The sequence below is a fragment of the Rattus norvegicus genome, chromosome 10, assembly GCF_021556685.1.
Source record: "Rattus norvegicus strain SHRSP/BbbUtx chromosome 10, alternate assembly SHRSP_T2T, whole genome shotgun sequence".
NCBI classification, from domain to species: domain Eukaryota; kingdom Metazoa; phylum Chordata; class Mammalia; order Rodentia; family Muridae; genus Rattus; species Rattus norvegicus.
Window position 1 is genome coordinate 84,969,483 of NC_141543.1, and position 19,196 is coordinate 84,988,678.

The following is a 19,196-nucleotide window of genomic DNA, read 5'->3' on the forward strand; positions in this document are numbered from 1 at the left end:
GTGCTTGCCTTTGCATCAAGAAGTTGAACTCTCAGCTCCTCCAGCACCACACCTGCCTCCATGCTGCCATGCTTCCTGCCGTGATGATAATGGACTGAACCTCTGAACTATAAACCAGTCCCAATTAAATGTGTGCCCTTATAAGAGTTTCCTTGGTCATGATGTCTCTTTACAGCAATAAAATAAGCCCCTAAGACAGACATGTTATAATGACTGTCCAGCATTGTGAGCTAGCTTTCGTGTATGAGAGGAAAAAGGAATCTCAGAAGTCAGGCAGTAGTTTGGGTAAGTATGGGTGAAGATACTGGCTCTGGTATTTTTTGTCATTAGTGTGTATTTTTGTGTGTATGTGTACATACACTATGGCAGGGTACATACATTATGGTATACATTTGGAGATCAGAGGGCAATTTGTGTGAATCAGTCCTCTCCACTGTGTGGTGGTAAAGGCTTTACCCACTAAACCATTTCACTAGCCCCAACTCCTCTTTTACTTTTTTTTTTTTATTTGTGTGTGTCTGTGTTTGTCTGTCTGTCTCTGTCTGTGTCTGCGTATGGCTACCCTCGGAGGCCAAATGAGGGAGTCAGATCCCCTGGAACAGTAGTTACAGGTGGTTATGAGCCACCTAACAGGGGTGCTGGAATCAAACTCAGGTCCTCCAGAAGAATTTTAAGTGCTCTTAGCGTCGAGCCACCTCTCATCTCCCCACGCCCCTGGGGTTCCTCACTGTGTTCTCTGAGGAGAAGTGGACCACGCTTTGTGCCCTCCAGGTCACAGCACCTGTATTCAGCCTAACTGCAGTTTTCTTTTATGATCCATTAGGTGATGAAGGTGGAGAATCTGAACTTCTTGGAGAGGATCTTCCACTGGAACCTTCAGTCACCAAAGCAGAAAGGAGTCACCTGATAGTGTGGCAGGTGATGTGTGGCAATGAATGAGTCCATGAGAGACAGGTGGAGATGAGGACGTTGCCTCTTCTGCATGGTTTCTTTTCCCTTTTCCCTTTTCCCTTTTCCCTTTATTTAATGCTCTTTTCGTGAAAGACATTTCACCACATAATATGTGAGCATTTTTTTCCCTGTTACCTTTATGTCACAAAATCTGTTCTATGGTAACAATACAGAGAGGAGCGAACTGGCTTACTGCACCAGTGTTAATAGGAAATTTCAGTATATCATGAACAAATCAAAGGTTTACTTTCTGCAAACTGGTGAATTACAGAGAGCAATCCAGATGTGGTTTGCTCTGCCACAGTCTAATGTCACTCACTTAATTGATGAAGTCATGTTTTACCTATCACTAATAATGAAACTAATGGAAAAGACTTAATAAATGAAATTGTACTGTGAAGTACAATAGAGTTTTTCCCACTGTATTATAGAATTGACACACTAATATCAGAAGGATTATCAGGAATTATCTGGATGTCCCAAGAGGGCTAAGAGCTAACTGTAAATTACTTTAACTTTCACTTTCAATCCTGACAAATCTTGTTTATATGGTATATAAAGCTTTGTTTTCATCAGACTTGGGGGGTTTTTTATTAAAGAAATTAAGGCTACACTATTTAAATAAAATTTCTTGTTCCTGTCTCATTAGAACTCAAAAATTTATGAAGCCTGCTTCTCTGAATATTCTCATTTTTTAGATTAATTTCACCCATTTTCATACTGACATTTAAGAAATGTATTATCTGAAGTTTAGGAAATATTCTGGGAAGTGCAGAGGACACTTCAATATTGGAAGGATGTTCTAAAAGGAACTCGTGTTTTGTACTCCTTGTCCTAGAGGATGGTGGTAGTGGATTCAGTTTTTTCCATGGAAAAAATGTACCTGTTAGCTACATGTCCCCAGGCTTCTCTTAACGTGTCAAGGAGGGGACACTGTGGTGGCTGTGGATTCTGCCCCATTTGCTGAATGCTGAATGATTAGAAAAGTTGGTTTGTTTTGCTCTGTATAAAACTACCAAACACCTAGTGCTTGCTTGGTATAAATAATCTTCAGCATTATCCCTGCTTCACGCCATCTCCCGGGGAAGCGCCCAGCACCATACATGGCATCCAGTTGAGAAAGTGGGTTCACATCTAGCTTTGACCGGTAACCTTAAGAGGCTTCAAAAGCCATGATGCTATAGACATGCTCCCTGAAAATGTGTGGTTTACCTTTCCTTACCCACCGCTGCGAGCAAAGGTAAACATGATTGTATGTGGCCTCTTAAAGGGACGCCAGAAACAGGTCCTCTGTCACTGGAAGGACCACCTCACAGACAGGAAACCCAACACAGGTCTCTAATTGTCTGAGTATCCTTGATACCGGGGATTTGCCCCAGACTGTGATACAGAACTATATGTAACAAGTATGCCAGGGGTTTTTTCACACGTGTATGATTAGGCTAGATCCTAAAACACATAGGACCTAGTGAGCATGGGAGGCTTTTGTATCATTAAGCACAGTGGGCACACTCTAAAATTGTAGCCCTGTATGTTTTAAAAGAAAAACATGTGTTTTGATAAAGCTGTACAAAGAGTAATATTTTGTTTGATCTACTAATTCATTTTTCTTTGGAGCAAACCACTTTTCCTTAGCTTGTTTGCTATGCTTTTATTTTAAATCTGAGTCATTTGGGGCAAATACTTTTAAAAATCATTATTAACATTTATTGGAAATTATAAATTCATAAGGAGACACAAAAGTTTTGGGGAATTTTAGTCCCAAGAAGTGTCCCTTTGTCAGACCCCCTCATCATTGTTCAGAAGCACTTACACGTGTGTGTGGTCCAGAGTAACTCAGGGAATTGGAAGCTAAAGAATGCGTTACCCTGGTTTAATTGTTTCTTTGAATTTAATGATGTTGACCTCACTTGCAGACTATAGGTGCATGGTGATTTTAGCTAAAGACCTCAAGTCGCTGGGGCCCTGTGCACTGTTTCAAAGCCTGGAGAAAGCAGGAGTGCCTGCACAGCTTGTTTTAAGGGCTGCGCTTGCATTTGGAATTCTGCTTCTCTTCCCCCATAACACATATGTTCTTGTGGTGTTTATTTTGGTGAAGGGGGTGATCTTTGGCAGAAATACCAGGATATATGCTGCTTGCAAACAGTGACAGGGTCTAAATTGCCATTGTCACCACAGGGCCAAGAAGGCTCGAGTGCCTCTAGGCAGCCTCACAGGCAAAAACAAAACAAAACTGACTTTTAAAGGAAGAAAATAGAGCACTAAGAGTTCTCATTTTGTTACATCTGGGTTATATGGGTTATATATGAGGCTGAACCCCACGAATTACCAGTGTACTGCCATTGCTGGTCTGTAGAAACAGCAGCACTGTGTGTCTCAACCTAACACCATAGGAAGTGCGGGTTAAATTTCTGGGAAGCAAAAGGAGGGAGACTGCTTTCTAGAACTCAGTTTTGAGAATATCTGTCTCTAACTCATGTAGATCCAAACTTGTATCTCTTACAAGCTGCAGCTTGGGGGGTGGCGTATAAAACACTTCAGCACAGAGCAGTGCAGCTCACCTCTATGCGGGTGGAGTGTGTTTACTGTGGAAAGTTTGGAATATACTCTCACCCTCTGGAGCTGAGAGGAGACTTAATGTGCAGCCTTTGTAACAAACCTCCAGAGAAGGTGTGTCTTGCAAATGCCATGGAAATGGAGATCTGTTTCCTAGTAAGTATTAGGACTATTACCAAAGCACTCGGCCAGATTTGGGTTCTTCTTAATCATGTTGGAAAAGAGGCTGATTGCATCCCACTTTATAAGATGGGAAAAAAGGAAATAAATGTTGAAATTATAAATGCTTTTCTAACAGGGTTGTGCTATTCTGTAACACTAATTGTCTTTCTCTTAAAAATGAAGTTTTATTAATAATTTTATCATATATTTCTCAATATTTGAATATGTTTTAACTGTTTGTGTCCTAAATTTGTTTTCATTCTAGAAATCCAGAACTTTACTTGCCTCATTAAATTGGGTTCTAGAATGTCCCATTTGCTGTCTTTAGAGGCCAAGGCTTCGTTTCTATGCGTAAAAGCTCATTTAGCGATGTAGTTATTTCAGTATTTATTTCTATTATGGAATCCCTGGGGTTCGGAATGTAACTTTGTACATGAAATATATATAAATATGTATATGAAACATATGTGAAGTCTCGTGTGCTTTGTTTTTATCTTTCTTGGGGCTCCAGACTTGCTTTTTATCAGAAAGTCCAGCAATATGTCCTGTAAACCACGTCATTTCTGAGAAACGAGATCATGGTTGTTTGGCACTAGGGACATTTAGACCTGTCTGTGGCTCCTGAGTACACACATGGCACTGGTCAGGGGGGCATTTAGTTGACAGGCAGAAGTGCTAAGTGAGACCTGCCCTGAGCCTCCTTCCTGCAGTTTATCACTCGTGGTAAGACGCGCTGACACGCCTGACAGACAGACAGACTGTTCAGAGATGTGAGAGCATGATTACAGAGGACGCCATGATTGTAGCACAGTGTGAGTGCATGGGTTAGTGCAGCCGCATTTATTGTTACACCAACGTGATTTGATTGAAGATGGGCGAGATTTGGTGGACGCCGAGATTTGGTGCCAGTGAGGGAAGGTGCTAAAGATCAGTTCCCAGTCCATATGATAGAAGGAGAAACATGACCCCTACGAGTCATCTTCTGACCGTGGCGCGCGCGCGCATGTGTGTGTGTGTGTGTGTGTGTGTGTGTGTGTGTGTGTGTGTGTGTGTGTGTGATCTGCCTGGGATATGGCCTGCCCCCACACATACACACACCAGGGGATAATTTTAAAAATTAAAATTTAACAGAAGTGGAGTTCTTCCTTTTCCCTCCTCTTCCTTTTCTCCTCCTCCTCCTCGCCTCAGACTGTAGACACTCACATTCTTTCCCTCTTACTGCTAGGATTTAGAATCTGCACTATCATGGCTAACAGAGGCTGCTATTACCACTTCTTAATAATAATAATGGCCTCTATTTTTTGTTTTATTCTTTTAAAACAGGCTCTCCCTTATTGGCCTGGGCTTGCTGCACACAGTAGGTTGGCCTTGAACTCACAGGGTAAGAGACTGCCTGTCAGCAGGTTCCTGGCCATCCATGGGGTTGGGTTAGGAAGGGTTAGAATACTTAAAGAACTTCCAGTTTACCTAAGCAGACACGGAGCCAGATAGTTTAGCTCTCTTTTGGCCAGCTGGAAGCAGCATAACGGCTTCCACCCACAGAGATAAAGAGTTGTGATTTGAGTCTAGGCCCTAAAATAGAGGAGGACAAAATATGCCCAGACTCTGGGTACAGCAGTCTCGCCCATAAGATGCAGTTCTCAATCTGGCCAGAAGGGGGAGGTATGGCCATGATCTGCCCTGAGAGCCATTGCACAACAGGGTTGTTCCTGCTTTCATCTCAGAGTTACCCAGGTGATTCTGACTCTGAAGTTGGTAACATTTGCTTAGGAGAATGGAGCAGCCTCGCTGGAGTCCCAAACATCTTGTTTCCTAGGAGACAAAGCTTCCTTCATTCTCTGCCCTTTGTGTGGTTAGCTCTGTGAGGTTCCCCCATCTCAACTTCACGGTCCTTATTTTCTGATTCAAGGCCAGTTGAAGATTAGGATAGGGTAAGCTTGATGCTACCCCAGTATTTCCCCTCATGAAGCCTGTGTTGCTTGGCAAGACGATTCCTTATAGTTTTTATGGGAAGGGGTCATTAGCTTCATACCTAGCATATTTTATGATATCTAGTTTTTCCAAGTTCATAGGCAATGTGCAGAGAACCTCTGTGGAAAGCATTACTGACCCTGTGTTATCCAGAGGCCTGACCTTAGAAAATGCCGTGTCTTTTGATAGACAGATCTGACAGATAAGAAGGACTGCAGTGGCTAGAGAAAGCAGATTAACTGGGCATGGAGCTGCTGCACATGGGGGTTGAGATCTGCATTTGAGTCCCAGTCAAATGTTATTCTGAAAGTTAAACACAGGAAGACTACTACATTTTACATCTAAGAGCTAATTTCCTCCCTATGCAGACAGAGAAGCATGCAAAGCATGGTCAAGGTGACATTTTTAGATACCATTCAAGCGTACTTGATACCTGTTGCTCATAATGCTTTATAACAAGAAACAAACTCAGTACATGAGTGGAGCACTGACCCAGAACGAAGGAAAATTAACATCATATGTACAACAGGGAATTGGGGGGGGGGATGGGGTCCAGAAGGTTTCTATGCTTTTGATAGGATTTTAAAGCATAGCATCACTCTTCCCAAGCAAGAAGGCAAAGTTTCATCTTTGGAGAGGTCAGCAGGTTTCTCAGGCACAGACGCCCCGAGACTCTGCAGTTAGCAAGACACCCGTGTCCTGTTGTGCGGGTGCCTCAATCTCTTCTTCCTGTTGCCTTTGTCAGCAAGCCTACCTTCTTAGACCTTTGCCTCATCCCACACAGAGGTCTGTGGTTTGAGTTCCAAAATGCAGAGTGAATTTTCAGCTACCGGCCTTTCATGCTCTTTGGTTTGGTCTGCAGCTGTGGGGAAGCTGCCCAGAGGTCTTCACAAAGGACTAGGAGCAGCAGTGTAAGGCTTTGAACACGGGTGAGATTTGGTGGATGCCGAGATTTGGTACCAGTGAGCTGGCACAGTAGGGGAAGGTGCTTAAGATCAGTCCCCAGTCCATATGATAGAAGGAGAAAAATGACCCCTATGAGTCATCTTCTGACCTTGGCCCGTGTGTGTGTGTGTGTGTGTGTGTGTGTGTGTGTGTGTGTGTGTGTGTGTGTGTGTGTGTGTTTGTTATTATTACCAACAGGTGGCTTTACTGACTGACTCGGGGGCATCTCCAGCACTTGTGTTTCCTGGGGGAATCCTGGAGACAGGCAGAAACTGGGCAAGTATCAACACCTTCAGACGCCTTCTTCCTAGGCCTCTTTACCTGAGATGACGATGAGAGATGAAATTTAGGAAGGGAGAATCGTTGGATTACAAGACCCCACCTCTTCCAGAGCAGGAAAGGAATGGGTGATAAAAGACCCACTGTGCTTTGAAGAAACCGGGCTACTCTCCGCTTTCAGCACAAGGGGGCGCCATGCTGGCGTTAACCTTGCAAGTGCGAGTGAGCCAGAAGCCAAGAGCGGCAGCAGCCTGGACCTCTTGGCTCTTATTAGCTCAAGGTCTTCCTTACCCCCACAGTGCTTTGCTTTCTCACTGCCCTGGTTCTCCTCCTCACCCCTTCACTAGGGGTAGGAAAACCTTTGCTCAGCTCTACCAAGTCAGCCTAGGCATCCAAGCATAGGGCTGGTTTGGAGGTGAGCAGGTTTTAAAATGGGTACAAAAACATTGGCTTAAGGAATTTTTAGAAGCATCCACACCACAGTCCCTGGTCTTTGAAGTTGCAGAGGAATTTCTGCCGCGGCCTCTAAGCACACTAAAGGAGATGTCACGGAATCAGCTTAGCGAGGTGCTTCAATGGAGACTTTATCCCAGCCGAGAACAAATAGGGGTTACATAACTCAGCAGGTCACAGCACTAAGCCCATTACAGGCCATCAAGCCACATCTATTTCCTGGCTTTTATAGCTGTTGCTGCTGCTGCTGGAAAAGAAAGGAGGGGGTGAAGATTAGAGGGGAACATCTGTGTGCCTGGACAAACCTCCAAGGCCACACTCCCTGTCCTCTCCACACTTTCTCCCAGGAACCTGCTAGTCTGCTACCCTTGCCACGAAGAGGCTCACAACCCCCTCCCAAGCTGCGCCGTGTGGCCACGCTTTTTTTACCTTGGTCTTTTTTCCCTCTGAGCCTTGGTTTTCAGTTCTGAACATAGCAGTATTGGGCCAGATGGGTTGGAGCTTTCAACAACGGGAGGTGGGGTGAGAGGGGTGTCCTCCATCTGTAATGGGTGTTACGAGTTAGTGGGTCTTCCTGAGGGTAAAGAAGATGAGGCAGACATCACCAAAAGGCTGGGGCAGGTGACGTTTTGACTGTGATCCGCATGGAGGGAGGCAAGCTTGACCAACATTACCTCCCTGAGATACTAACACATGGAGAGGGTGAGGTCTCACTGCAGTCCAGACAAGTGAGAGCTTACCTGGGCCACACAGTTGGCTAAAGCAAGCAGAGGTTGAAGGATGGGGCATCTCAACATGTCAGCAGCGACTGGCAGTCCCAAGCTTGGGGATTTAAAAGTTCAGAGGATTCACAGTCATCCCAGAAGGATGGAAAGGACTGCCCCAGATGCCAGTGGACGCGTCCCTGGGGTGGTGACCCCTTCCATCTGGATGCTGAAAGCCATCCTGAACTGACCCTTGTGCAGTCCTGCAGTCCGGATCCCCCCAGCTAACATGACTAGACAACAAGGGAGAGAAAGGGAAGATGTGTCAGGAAATGACAGAGACGCTGGCTGGGAAGGAATTCGATTAGCCGGAGAGGTGAGGGTCCATGGGAAGACCCCGTTCAGGCAGAAGTCAAATTCCCAGCCCTTCTTTGGGGACCCTGACCCAGTACAGAATGGCAGGAAGGCCAGTCCTTTCCTGACCCTCCCCAGGGGCGAGTCCACTGGCATTACAGACAGAAGACTGCTAGAAGGTGAGGGTGGCCTGCTGGGCTGCAGCACTGGGCAGGCTAGTAGCCACGCCCATGTACCCCCCCCCTGCACACACAGAGTGGCAACATAATGGGAAGAAAGGTAAAGATTGAATGCCATGGAGCAGGGATTTGCATGAGATGGAGGTGACCCCAAGCAGAGGTGACCCTGAGGCAAGTGGTGACTCTTCTGGAACCCCAGACCCCTCAAGAGCCTCACCTGCACTCAGGATCTCGGGGCTTCTCCTTCCTCCAGGGCGGGGCTCTACAGCCATTGCTGCATTTCTTTTGGAAAAACTGCCTGCTTGCACTCATCAAAGGCGACAGCTGGGGTCCAGAGCCAGGCCCATTGCCACGACCCAGCAGCTTGACGTCATCGCCATAGTGGGGAAGATGGAGCCCTCTGTTGAGATGAGACAGAGGGTGTTTGTGAGTCCTCAGCCCCACAAGGTAAGCAGTCCCAGAATGGGGGCTCAGGGTCACTTGCTGTCAGGTGCCTCAGAGCACCTGGGTTATAAGAGAGGCTCTGACACCAAAGGTGCGTAAGGTGCCCTAGCAGAGTCTAGAGGCCAGGTAGAGACCCTAGAGATCATTTGGGGACACCAGGGAGTCCTGGTTTATATAGGAATGGTGTTTGTAGAGGCCAAAGGAGAACGTGTGACCACTAGACTGTGTGGCAGAAGCTTCCTGGCCCTCTAAGGTATTCCTGCTCCTTAACAGGTCCACCTCCCCTTCTTGGGTTGAAGGCTGGATCTGAAAAGAGAGCTGAGAGAGCCATTTTGCACCTCACTGCCCTCAGCTTCTCCCAGTGAATTCAGTGCCAGGGACTACATGCAGATCCAGTGGACAAGGCTCATGAAACAGGATGGTGAGTGCCCAAGCCTGGGTGCCCTTCCAGGCCTATTTGTCCTTGTGTCCTTGCTGAAAGAGTTGAGAAGTCAGCATGGACTATTCTAGAAACTTCCCTGTGCTGGGCAGGGGGACAAGAACACAAAGACCACTACAAAAACTGAAGGTCAGGCCTGTGCCCATCAGCTGGCTGTCCTGTCTTCAGTTCTGACCTGAGCCCTAAGAGACTTAGAACACCATTTTTGGTTCTGACCCACTAAAAAAACGTCTAGCAGTACCCATTCTCCATTTGTGACAATGGAAACTGTTTCTAGATGCTGCTAAATGTCCCCTGGGAACAAAAGCACCCATCCACTTGAGAACCATGGTCTTAGAGGACAGGTGACCAAAGACTCCAGGGTGGTCCATCCACCTCGTTCTAAAAGCCTTTCCACCAGATGTCCTTGCTGTGGCTTCTTCAGGGGTAAAAGTCCCTTTGGGGATCTGGGAATGACTTCTTCCCTAGTCATGTCTCCTACCACTCATTTGAAGGGAGCATGTGGCAGGTCTTTATCCACAGGGAGAATGAAGGGAGCATCTTTCCATCTGGATGACAGCAAGCAGGGGTAGCCATTTCTTCACTTCCTGACCCTAAGAAGTACACGACACTAGGGTAGGAGTGACAGCAGAGCTGCGCAAGAGACCCCTCCCTACCCTTTCGAACACCTGAGATGAGGCCACGCCCCTCAGGCTGGTGGCTATGTGCTCAACCCCACTCGGAACCTTGCACCTGAGCTGCCCTGACTCAGACTGCTGTATGTGACCTGTGGTTGCCACATCTCAAGATCATTCCCTATGGCTAATGACCTAACACCTGCCAGGTGTACGTACCTTCCCCTGAAGGCGGGGGATGGGCCCAATGAATCCAGAGGCAGCTTTGAATCGTGGGTTCTAGAGTGAGTGGAATGATGGTGGAGGGAGACACACTAAAACGTCCAGGAGTTTCCGAGGTCCTGGCTGGCCCTACAGTGTATTGTAAAGACGCTTGGTATTCAATTCCCTGTCAGCCCTCATGCTGGCTCTCTGGGTCTCAGTCTCCTTGTTTGTAAAATAGAGGGTTTGGAGGCCGTGATGTGTCAAATTTTCCTGTGCCTAGGAACATCCGACATGATATGGGTTTTGGGTCCATTGTGTCAATTGGGTGGCACATTATCCTATAAAATGACTGTCCTCACATTATAGCCAAGGAAATTGAGACTTGCTTCCCCCAGGTTACAAAGTCAGAGGTGTTGGGTCATGTGATCAGGCCTGGCCCCTGGGTGGCGCTGCTGAGCACCTCAGTGGCTCTGTAAAAGGCCAACTAGCTGGAAGCCGGAAGGGTGGCCCTGCCTGCAGACTGAAGAGGGGCAGGGCAGGTGCCCAGTCCAGAGAGGAGGGGCTAAAGATGACAAGGTTCGGAGCTCCAGGGACTGGGTGGTGGCAGTGCTATTAATGGAAACAGGGAAGTCCGGAGGAGGAGCAGGTTTGGGGCCAGGAGACGATGAGTTCATCCGTAGACAATGATGACCCTAATCTGCTAACAGTGGGATATTTTGGCTGAGGTCTAGCCACAAGTCAATGAGGAAAAATTAAGGCCTAGTAAATGTCCTTGACCAAAGCCAAATCCCCAAGCTGCTTCTGCCGTCCCAGGCTCCCTGGCCTGGGCCTCAGGCTGCAGTGTTAGGATGGTAACCGGCTAGCCTGAGGCCCAAGTTGAAGCCCTACACAAACCACTAGGGGACACCACTGTGCGCAGACTGGTAGAGCTCCCAAGGTCTGCCAAGTGAGAAGAGGGTTTGGAGCCAGGATTCCTCTCACAGGAGACAGAGGTCTTTCCTCTCTTTGTAGAAGGTAGCAGAGACTCACAAGAACAGACTGGAGAATCCAGCAGAAGATTAAGCTTTCCCCAAGAGTCTGATTAGCCTTCTCCATCAGGTCCGGGTGACCTTGGAGCCAGGAGGGAAAAGCCAGAGACCCCTCACCACAGGTGCTTTGAGAACAGCTCTCTCTGTTGCCCAGGGGGACACAGTGTCCAGGGCTCTAGTGACCTTGCTGGGAGCAGGGTCCCAGCTGTTTCAAACCTCCACATGTCTCCCTTGACATTTGCGTCAGCAGCTCTGCCCTTTGACCTTTCACTCCCCAGAGAGGACGGTGAAGGCAATCAGGACTAATTATTTGCAGTTCAGTTTGTCCAGCAGTTTATTGGGGTTGGACCTGGCTTTCTGGTGTCCCCCACCCCAGCTTTATGATCTTGGTCTCCTGGGGAAGCTAAAGAACCCAGGACAGGAGTGGTTCCTCTTGGCCTCCTGGTGTTGAGAGCTCTGTGGGAAGGAACGCTTGTAAAAGGGCTTGGAGAGGTGTCCCCACGCTCACGCCCAGCTCAAACTCTGTTCCCACCCCCACCCCCACCCCCACACCTTGAGCCTCCTGCTGTGCTTAGACTTGTTGGGACATGTCCCCAAGTGGACTGGGGCCAGGAGAGGGGATGCCAGTCTCCTGGCTACTTGCCCAGGCTGGAAGGGGGTGGGGGTTGTAGGGCTCCGAAAGAGCTGGGGGTGGGGCAGGCACTGTGGAGTCCATGGAGCTCCCTGGGCCCTGGGCCTGTGAGGTATCTGGTTCCCAGTATATTTGGCCTTGACATTACTAACATGCCCTCTCGGAGGGGCAGGCAGCCAGCTGTACCCATGATGTCTCCTTGCAGGGACTGGATTATTTGAGGGCTCTGGGGGAGGCAGCCGTAGCCCAGGAGGGCTGAGAGTTTTAAGAGGACATTTCCTCACAGCTCCCGGTCAGAAAGAAGTCAAGGGTAGATGGCATGGAGAACTGGCCCTGAAAGTTTTCTAAGAATTCCCAGTACACTTACTAGAATGTTCCTTTTGTTCAGGTTTCCCGAGGAAGCCTAGGCTCTGTGGTGGCAGGGGTGAGAGGGGCATGATCCCAACCTCTTCCCCAGGAGAAGTTTTCTGGGTATTCAGGTACCCTCAAAGAAAGGAAAAAAAAAGATCCTTTTATGCAGTAGGCACCTATAATCCCCAAATTGCAGAGGCTGAGGCAGGAGGATCACAAGGTCCCGGCCAGCCAGGGCTACCTAATGAGACTGTCTCAGAAAAAGGAATGAAAGGGGGACACCCTGCACACACACACACACACACACACACACACACACAAAACAACTGCATTGTAGATTTTCCCAGAGTCACCGGAGGAAAGGGTCGCTGGTCAGTCCTCAGTGTTAGCGTGTTAGCGGTATCCCTGACTTCCATTTCCAACGAAGCAAGGGGGATCTGCCAGCAACGGTTTTCCATTCTGCTGCGTGCACTCATGCCGGCCGGAGGGACTAGCAGTGCCTCCCTCCCTCAGAGGAAAGTGACTTTCAGACCCTATGTCACTTCACTATACGTCCCCTGTCCCCTTCTTTCTCCTGCTGTGGGCAGAGCTGCACACAGGGGCAGCTGTCCTAGGCATGGTCTGTAGACACTTATTCCAGGAAATGTTGGTCCTTCCACTCCTTGGCCAGAGCCCAGCACCAACAGCAGCCAGCCCTGTTGTGGGAGACCCTCCCGGACACTCCATGGCTAGCTGTGGTCACCTCTGTGGTCTTGTCCTGGTTACCTTTGCTTCCCTGTAACTCCTCCCTGTGTGCGCCCCTCCCCCAGCCTCCACAAGACAAGCAGGTAGCAGGTAGGCTCCCATCTCCCAAGCTGGAAATGAGAGGGCCGCTGCACTGTTCACTGTTGGCTGTGGGACCCAGTCTGTCCTCTGAGAAGTCACATGGCTGCCACGCTCCCTGAGAAGGCTGCTGCTGGGGCAGGTGTCTGGATCGGAGAGGCCTGAGCGCCAGCCACTTCCTGGCCCTGTGATCTGAGACTCATCCTGAACTTCTCTCTCTTTGACTTCAGTTTCTTAGTCTATAAAATGGGTGTATGACTAGCTTGTCACGGGGCCTACAGTCAGCACTAAACCAGAGGATGTTTGTGAAAAGTCCTTTGTGGACTACAAAGGTTATATGTAGGGTAGTTATTACTCTTATGGGAAACTAGTAAATGGTGGAAGAAAACACCCCAAAGCTGATCTCAGCTTGTGGGTACAAAGGCCAGGCTCACACCCACCAGGTCTGTGATCTGGGGTCCCTCCAGCCCTGCTGAGGAGACAGTCTGAGCCAGTAGTCCGTGATGCCTCAGCTGGAATAGAAGCCAGCTTCCGGCCATTGGTGGGGGGGGGGGGTGACTGAACTATCTACAGTGATGGGGTGCACAGCTATTGGTGTTGATTGCTCCCCAATAGTAGGAAATTATATGAAGGCACTCCCCAAGAAGAAGCTCCTTCAGAAGGGTTTGAAAGCCATAATGCCCAAGGGTCCAGAGAAGGCCCAGGACTCACACACACCAGGCATTCAGTCTCTAGTGGCTAGATGCTGCTGTGTGGAACAGAGTCCCACCCCCAGACCCAGTCTCAGTTTTCTTATCTGTAAAGCAGGGATAGGTGTCCCTCCTCAGAATGGCTGGGTATGCAGGAGGGGTAGCCCCCAAGAAGCCTCAGGAAGGGAAGTGAGGCCAGGTTGCCTCTCCCTGTCTGGAAAGAAACAACAGCCTTGGCCTTGACCAGTGGCCAAGGGGGCAGGTCCCCTGGCCCAGTCAGGCTCCAGGTCCCCACCCCCTCAGCCAGTTGCTCAGCAACCAGTTGTCATGAAGTCATTGCCACCTTCCCAGCCTGCTCTGCCTGCAGGCACCCCCTTCCCCTCTCTCGCCCTGCCCCGCCCCTGTGCTGACAACCCATTTGGCAAAAAGGTTGGAAAAGCCGCTGACTCTTCCAGACCCTGAGTTCATTGACTGGTCAGGGCCCACTGGCCACAGACTGATCATGAGGAAGAGGCCCTTACCGGGGCCTGAAGTCCCCCAGCCCCATCTGCCAGAACAATTCCTCTAACTCGTGCCCATACCCCACACTGTTACCCATCTTCTCTTCCTTGCACCCCCACCAAGATCCTACACCCAGTCTCCCGTGTACACCACCTCCCACAAGGACACACACACACACACCTTTATACTGTGGAATGAGTTCTTGGTCATCAATGCTTGCTACAGCCACAGCCACTCACACACCTATCTTGGATCCCCTTGACCCTCACTAGATCAAAAGACACCAGGGCTGAGCCAGACGGGAATGGGGAATGGAGTAGTGGGAGTGGGATGGGGATGTGGGGAGGTGGGGGGGGGGGTGTTTGTCCTCTGGTCTAGAAGGTGAATAGAAAACAGGCAGCAAGCCCCGAGCCCTGCTCACTGCTGGAGCCAAGCCGGATAAACAAGGAGAGTCAAGTCACAGGGCAAAGTGCTGTCCAGTGTTTCAAAGAGTGCAAGACTGAGGCAGAGGGTGGATGTGGTTGCATAGTCCGCACAGTGAGCAGAGGCAGACCAATCTGAGTTTGAGGCCAGCCTGGTCTATACACAGAGTCCCAAGCCAGCCCAGAGCCATACAGTGAGAAGTAGTCTGAACCAAACAGTATACCCTGCCTGCCTACCACACTGGGCCAAGCCTCCCAGAACAGGCAGAACCAGCTGCAGCTGGCCTGTCCACAGCCTCCTCCAGTTTTGCCACCCAGATGGGCGCCGGGTGAGACTTTCACCGTCTGTGCTGGGGGCAAGGTCACGGGAAGCTGCGGGAAGCTATGCAGGGGAGGCCCTGCTACTGAGCCATAGCCTTCCAAGGCTGAGAATGTGATGTTGAGTTCAGCCTTGCCTGTCCTTGGCAAACACTCAGCCAAGGCCTCCATCTCCCTCCCTCCTCCCCCTGTCTTGGAGTCCATCTCCAAGTCTCATACATAGAAACCCTGGGCCGCTGCCCTGCCTCAGGCTTCTCTGTGGACTTTCCACTGATGGCGGCCTCACAAGCAGTAACTTCTGGGAGGTTCCTAGTAGAGGCCCAATCTAACTGCTGAATGAATGACTAAACTGGGTGTCTGTCCCCTGCCCTGCCCGAGACCACAGGTGGGAGTTTGGGGTCCAGTGGGACGAGCCATCAGCCAGGAGCTGGGAGATCAGTGTGATGGTTGTGACCCGCCTCCAGCGTACTTGGTACTAGGGATCGTATCTGCACAATTCCTCCAGGCTGCCAGCTTCTTTCTCACTGACTCGGGATAGGCACCCTTTGGAGCAGACCCAGGCTGGGGAGTCCTATGTTGTAAATAAAACTGCTACCCAGAATAGTCCAGAACATTTGCAACCCGGGAAGCAAGGCAACAGGAGTAACTGTGGTACCTTCCCCTAGCCGCACCCCACCTCCCCCCAACTCACATGGGACTGGATCCACCCTGAGGAGGTACGGGTCAACATCCTGTTTCCGGCAAGCCCTCCTGGAGGCCACACAGAGGGGTGTTTGTTCGCAGTGGGCGGCGGGAGAGATGCTAATCGCGGTGGATCGCTGGTCCCAGCTGAAGGTCAGGAGGTAAGGCGACCCACGGTTATAAATAACCGTGCCAGGCTGCTGAGGGCAGCTTGCTGGATCCACGCCCCTCTCCAGCCGACCAGCCCGGATTGATTTCTGGCCTACCGGCTGCCACGGGAACTTGAACCCCAGAGAACTGAGCGCCATGACCTTTGGGGGTGGCGCACAAGGTCAGGCCAGGCTGCTTGGGCTTCCCTGACTAAATCCAGACGGTTGTACCTTTGCCATTCTGCAGAGGTGGAGGCCGCTGTGTATGCGATCCCCCAGCCGCCAACACATGTACCTGTTCTAATGCACCCCATCCCACCAAACCCTAGCCCTCAGCCTGCTCCAGTTGAAACTGGAAGGCCCAGCCTTCAGAGCCTGACCCTGCCTGAGACACCTGATCTAGTACGGGGTTGATTCCAGAGCCATGTGTTCTCTGCTAGATGGAAACAGAGTCCCCGGCGCACGAAGAAATTCTAGCGGCAACAGTCTGGCAGCGGGTTGTGTACCAGGGAGGCAGGCACCTCTCCTTATGTCCTATGGACAGAAAAGGGAGGTGGAGTTAACCTGCGGCGGGCGGGGAGGGGGCAGGGGCGGAGGATATGACTTCCATTTTTAAAAACAAAACAGAACGTTTTTTTGGGGGGGGGGGAAGGGGCGTTAAGTACACAGGCTAACCATTACACAAACGTGTACAGATGAGGAACACGGGGTAAGGTACACATACTCGTTAGCCAGACCAAGAAACAGCTCCAGGCAGGCGATGCAGGGCCGGGAATGTACCTCAGTTGGTAGACCCCTTGCCTGGCTTGTGAGGCCTTGAGTTCCGTGTCTCCTGCACCTCATAAAGAACTTGCCTGTAATCCTAGAGCTCAGAAAGTAGAGGCAGGAGGATCAGAGTCCAAGGTCATCCTTAACTACATATCAAATTTGAGGCTACCTGGATTACATGAAACCCTGCCTCAAAAAGAAAAGAAAGCCAAAAAGACACACTCAAATCAACCCGGAAAATTCATCAGGACCCTCCTAAGTGACTGACAGCTCTAAGGGTAATCCCCTCACCTCAGCCAGCCCTCTAGCCCTACAGGCTGAGACGGCCAGTTTATGACAAAGCCTGCATGCAGCATGGAGTTACTATACCTACTGTGTACATTGGGTTTCTTTTGCTCAGTGTCTTGTCTGTGAAGTCCTGCCGTGCCCTCAGGCCGCTCATCTTGCTGGGAACTTGTCGCTGTGTGACTCTCATAATTTAGTCACCCTTTTTACTGTTGACAGACATTGGGGTGGGTTCCAGTCGCTGGCAACACTACAGAGCATCGCTGGGCCCACTCCAGCCTCTGCCCAAGAATCCGTAGAACTATCTCAGCTCAAAAGATGCAGGAGTGCTAACCTCTCACCAACATGGTGGCAGAACAACCCAATGTTGTTTTTTATTCTAAAAAGAAAGCCGCCGCCTCCTCCTCCTCCTCTTCCTCCTCCTCCTCCCCCTCCTCCCCCTCTTCCTCCTCCTCCTCCTCCTCCTCCTCCTTCTCCTCCTCCTCCTCCTCCTCTTCCTTCTCCTCCTCCTCCTCCTCCTCCTCCTTCTTCTTCTTCTTCTTCTTCTTCTATTTCTTCTCCTCCTCCTTCCTTCTTCTCCTTCCTCCTTCCTACTTCCTCCTTCTCCCTCCTTTCTTCTTCCTTCTTCTCTTTTTTCTCTTCCTCTTATTTCTCTTCCTCCCCCCTCCTCCTACTTTTAATGGAAAGTGCAGAAATATAAAAAAGAAGGAACTAACACTGTTACTACTGTTTAGAGTCATCCATTCGGATGACAGTCAATGGCTGTTTTCTGAATCTCTTGTAGGTCAAACTCAGGACAGGGAAAACTTGTTTCCCCTCAGGCACCCTCTGCTTGCTCCATAACCTCCATCACTACTCCTTGCCCCCGCAGCCTCCATCTTGCTTCCAGACCTAGAACTTCCGGCTCACCATGCACCTCCAGCTCAAGGCAGAGCCAGGCCGCGAGTCAGCCAGCACCCCAGATTCAGCACTGGTTATCCAGATGGCCTGAATGGTTTATTGCAATGGGGAGATGGGAAGGAGGGAGGGTTCGGACTGTTGCAGGGAGGTGGGGTTGAGAGTCAGCCCTCTGGAGGAGACAGCCTGGATGGGGAGGTGGAACCCACAGACCGGACCTTTGCCCTCCATCCCAAAGGTTAAGCAGAACTGGGGTTTTTACTATTTGCTTATTGTAGCGGTTGGGGACTGAACCCGGGGCCTCACAGAAAAAGGGCAGGCACTCTGCCTATGAGGTACATAGTATCAGCTAAGTTACCCAGGCTGGCTTTGAACTTGCTATGTAGGTTAAGCAGGCCTTGAACTTTTGGTCTTTCATCAGCCTCTGGGCTGCTGGTCTCACCAACCTGTTCCCCCACAGCCAGCCAACAGCGTGCTTTTCTAGCTCTCTGGGTCTCCTAGCTTTTGAGCACAGGAAACCAGAGGGCGGGGAAGGAGGGTTGACTCGAAGACCTGGGTGGAGGTGTGGTCGGCTGAGATCTGGGGGATTTCTTTCCCTTCTTTCATGCATGTGAATCCACTTTTGAGGATTTCTGGAAGCCAAGTCAGTTAGACTTGAGAACTGAGCCAGTCCTGGGAGCCCTAAGAGGGGAGAGAAGTTTGTTCGTGCGTTCATTGATTCATTGATTGATTCATTCATTCATTCACCCTTTCATTCACTGTTCGTTCAAGTGTAGGTGGACCTGCCCTGACACATTTCCACGCCTGAGCCCTGTTAAAGTATGAAGAAAGTCAAAGACTGGCTGCCCTCCAGGTTCTCCTCCCTGTCCAGTGGCTGAGATGTGCTCCTCGGGTTGGACTCAGGCTGAGCAGCTCCTATAGGCCTAAAGCCTGTAGCCCGGGGATGCCCAGGACAGCAGAACAGACTTTCAGATCCGCCCTCTCCTCCTCGGGACTACCTCACCATCTACACTTGGATTAGTAATGGGATGGTCAAGCCGAGTCTGCTCAGAGTCAGCCCTGACCTGCCAGTCCTCTAGGCTCCTTCCTAGTTGGCTAACCACAGTCACCTCCTTCCACAAAGTTAGGCAAAACCCTGATCGTCACCATTGCTCATCGAGTATCTATGCCAGAAAAATGGAGGGGGAGGGGGAGGAGGAAAGAAGAAAAAATTAAAATAACAAAAAAGCGCATTCGCACGGAAGAATGTGTGGTTTTTTAGATTCTTTATTAATTTAATTATATACAGGTGCCCAGAGGCCAGAGGAATTGGATCTGCCAGGAGGAGCTAGAGTTCAGGCGGCTGTGACCCACCTGATGTGGTTCTTGAGACTCGAACTTGAGTCTGAAAGAATAGTAC

General features: G+C 49.9%; 2 protein-coding genes and 1 long non-coding RNA gene across 45 annotated transcripts in view; 2 read left to right on the forward strand and 1 right to left on the reverse strand.

Moving 5' to 3' along the window:
• Positions 1–4,135, forward strand: part of Spag9 (sperm associated antigen 9) — a 128,270-nt gene extending 124,135 nt beyond the window's left edge. For all 17 annotated transcript variants that reach the window (XM_087573131.1, XM_087573133.1, XM_087573132.1 and 14 more), the window contains 1 exon segment: positions 824–4,135. In XM_087573131.1, the coding sequence (XP_087429257.1) occupies positions 824–939 (116 nt within the window). In that variant the 3' untranslated portion in view covers positions 940–4,135.
• LOC148003045 (uncharacterized) lies at positions 3,052–16,201 on the reverse strand. Of its 25 annotated transcripts, none has more exons than XR_015631947.1 (7): positions 15,709–16,091; positions 12,282–12,398; positions 8,772–8,954; positions 8,058–8,139; positions 7,747–7,891; positions 7,343–7,564; positions 6,075–6,906 (listed from the first exon to the last, which is right to left on the reverse strand). XR_015631947.1 is itself a non-coding variant. In XM_087575009.1 (6 exons), the coding sequence occupies exons 2-6, from the start codon at positions 8,864–8,866 to the stop codon at positions 6,903–6,905; spliced, it is 336 nt and encodes a 111-aa protein (XP_087431135.1). In that variant the 5' UTR covers positions 8,867–8,954; positions 15,709–15,854; the 3' UTR covers positions 6,075–6,902. The 25 variants fall into 25 exon arrangements, 6 of the variants coding, with proteins under 6 accessions (XP_087431135.1, XP_087431133.1, XP_087431132.1 ...); XR_015631943.1 differs by adding an exon at positions 8,273–8,314 and having other exon boundaries at positions 6,075–7,564; positions 7,747–7,859; XR_015631938.1 differs by having other exon boundaries at positions 3,052–7,561; positions 7,747–7,859; positions 8,058–8,314.
• LOC120095280 (uncharacterized) lies at positions 10,719–19,029 on the forward strand. Of its 3 annotated transcripts, XR_015631957.1 has the most exons (4): positions 10,719–10,831; positions 15,683–15,859; positions 17,772–18,035; positions 18,574–19,029. It is a non-coding gene; the product is annotated as an uncharacterized LOC120095280 (long non-coding RNA). The 3 variants fall into 3 exon arrangements; XR_015631955.1 differs by lacking the exon at positions 17,772–18,035 and having other exon boundaries at positions 18,569–19,029; XR_015631956.1 differs by lacking the exon at positions 17,772–18,035.
• Positions 19,030–19,196: the final 167 nt, after the last annotated feature.

Coding starts and splice junctions, on each gene's coding strand:
- LOC148003045 (XM_087575005.1), bottom strand. CDS start 16,006: ATGGCGCTCAGTTCTCTGGGGTTCAAGTTCCCGTGGCAGCCGGTAGGC. Junction 12,399..15,708: donor CAGGGTGGATCCAGTCCCAT/GTGAGTTGGGGG, acceptor CCTTTCTTTGAG/GGTACCTGAATACCCAGAAA. Junction 11,740..12,281: donor TGAACAAAAGGAACATTCTA/GTAAGTGTACTG, acceptor TCCTTCCCACAG/AGCTCTCAACACCAGGAGGC.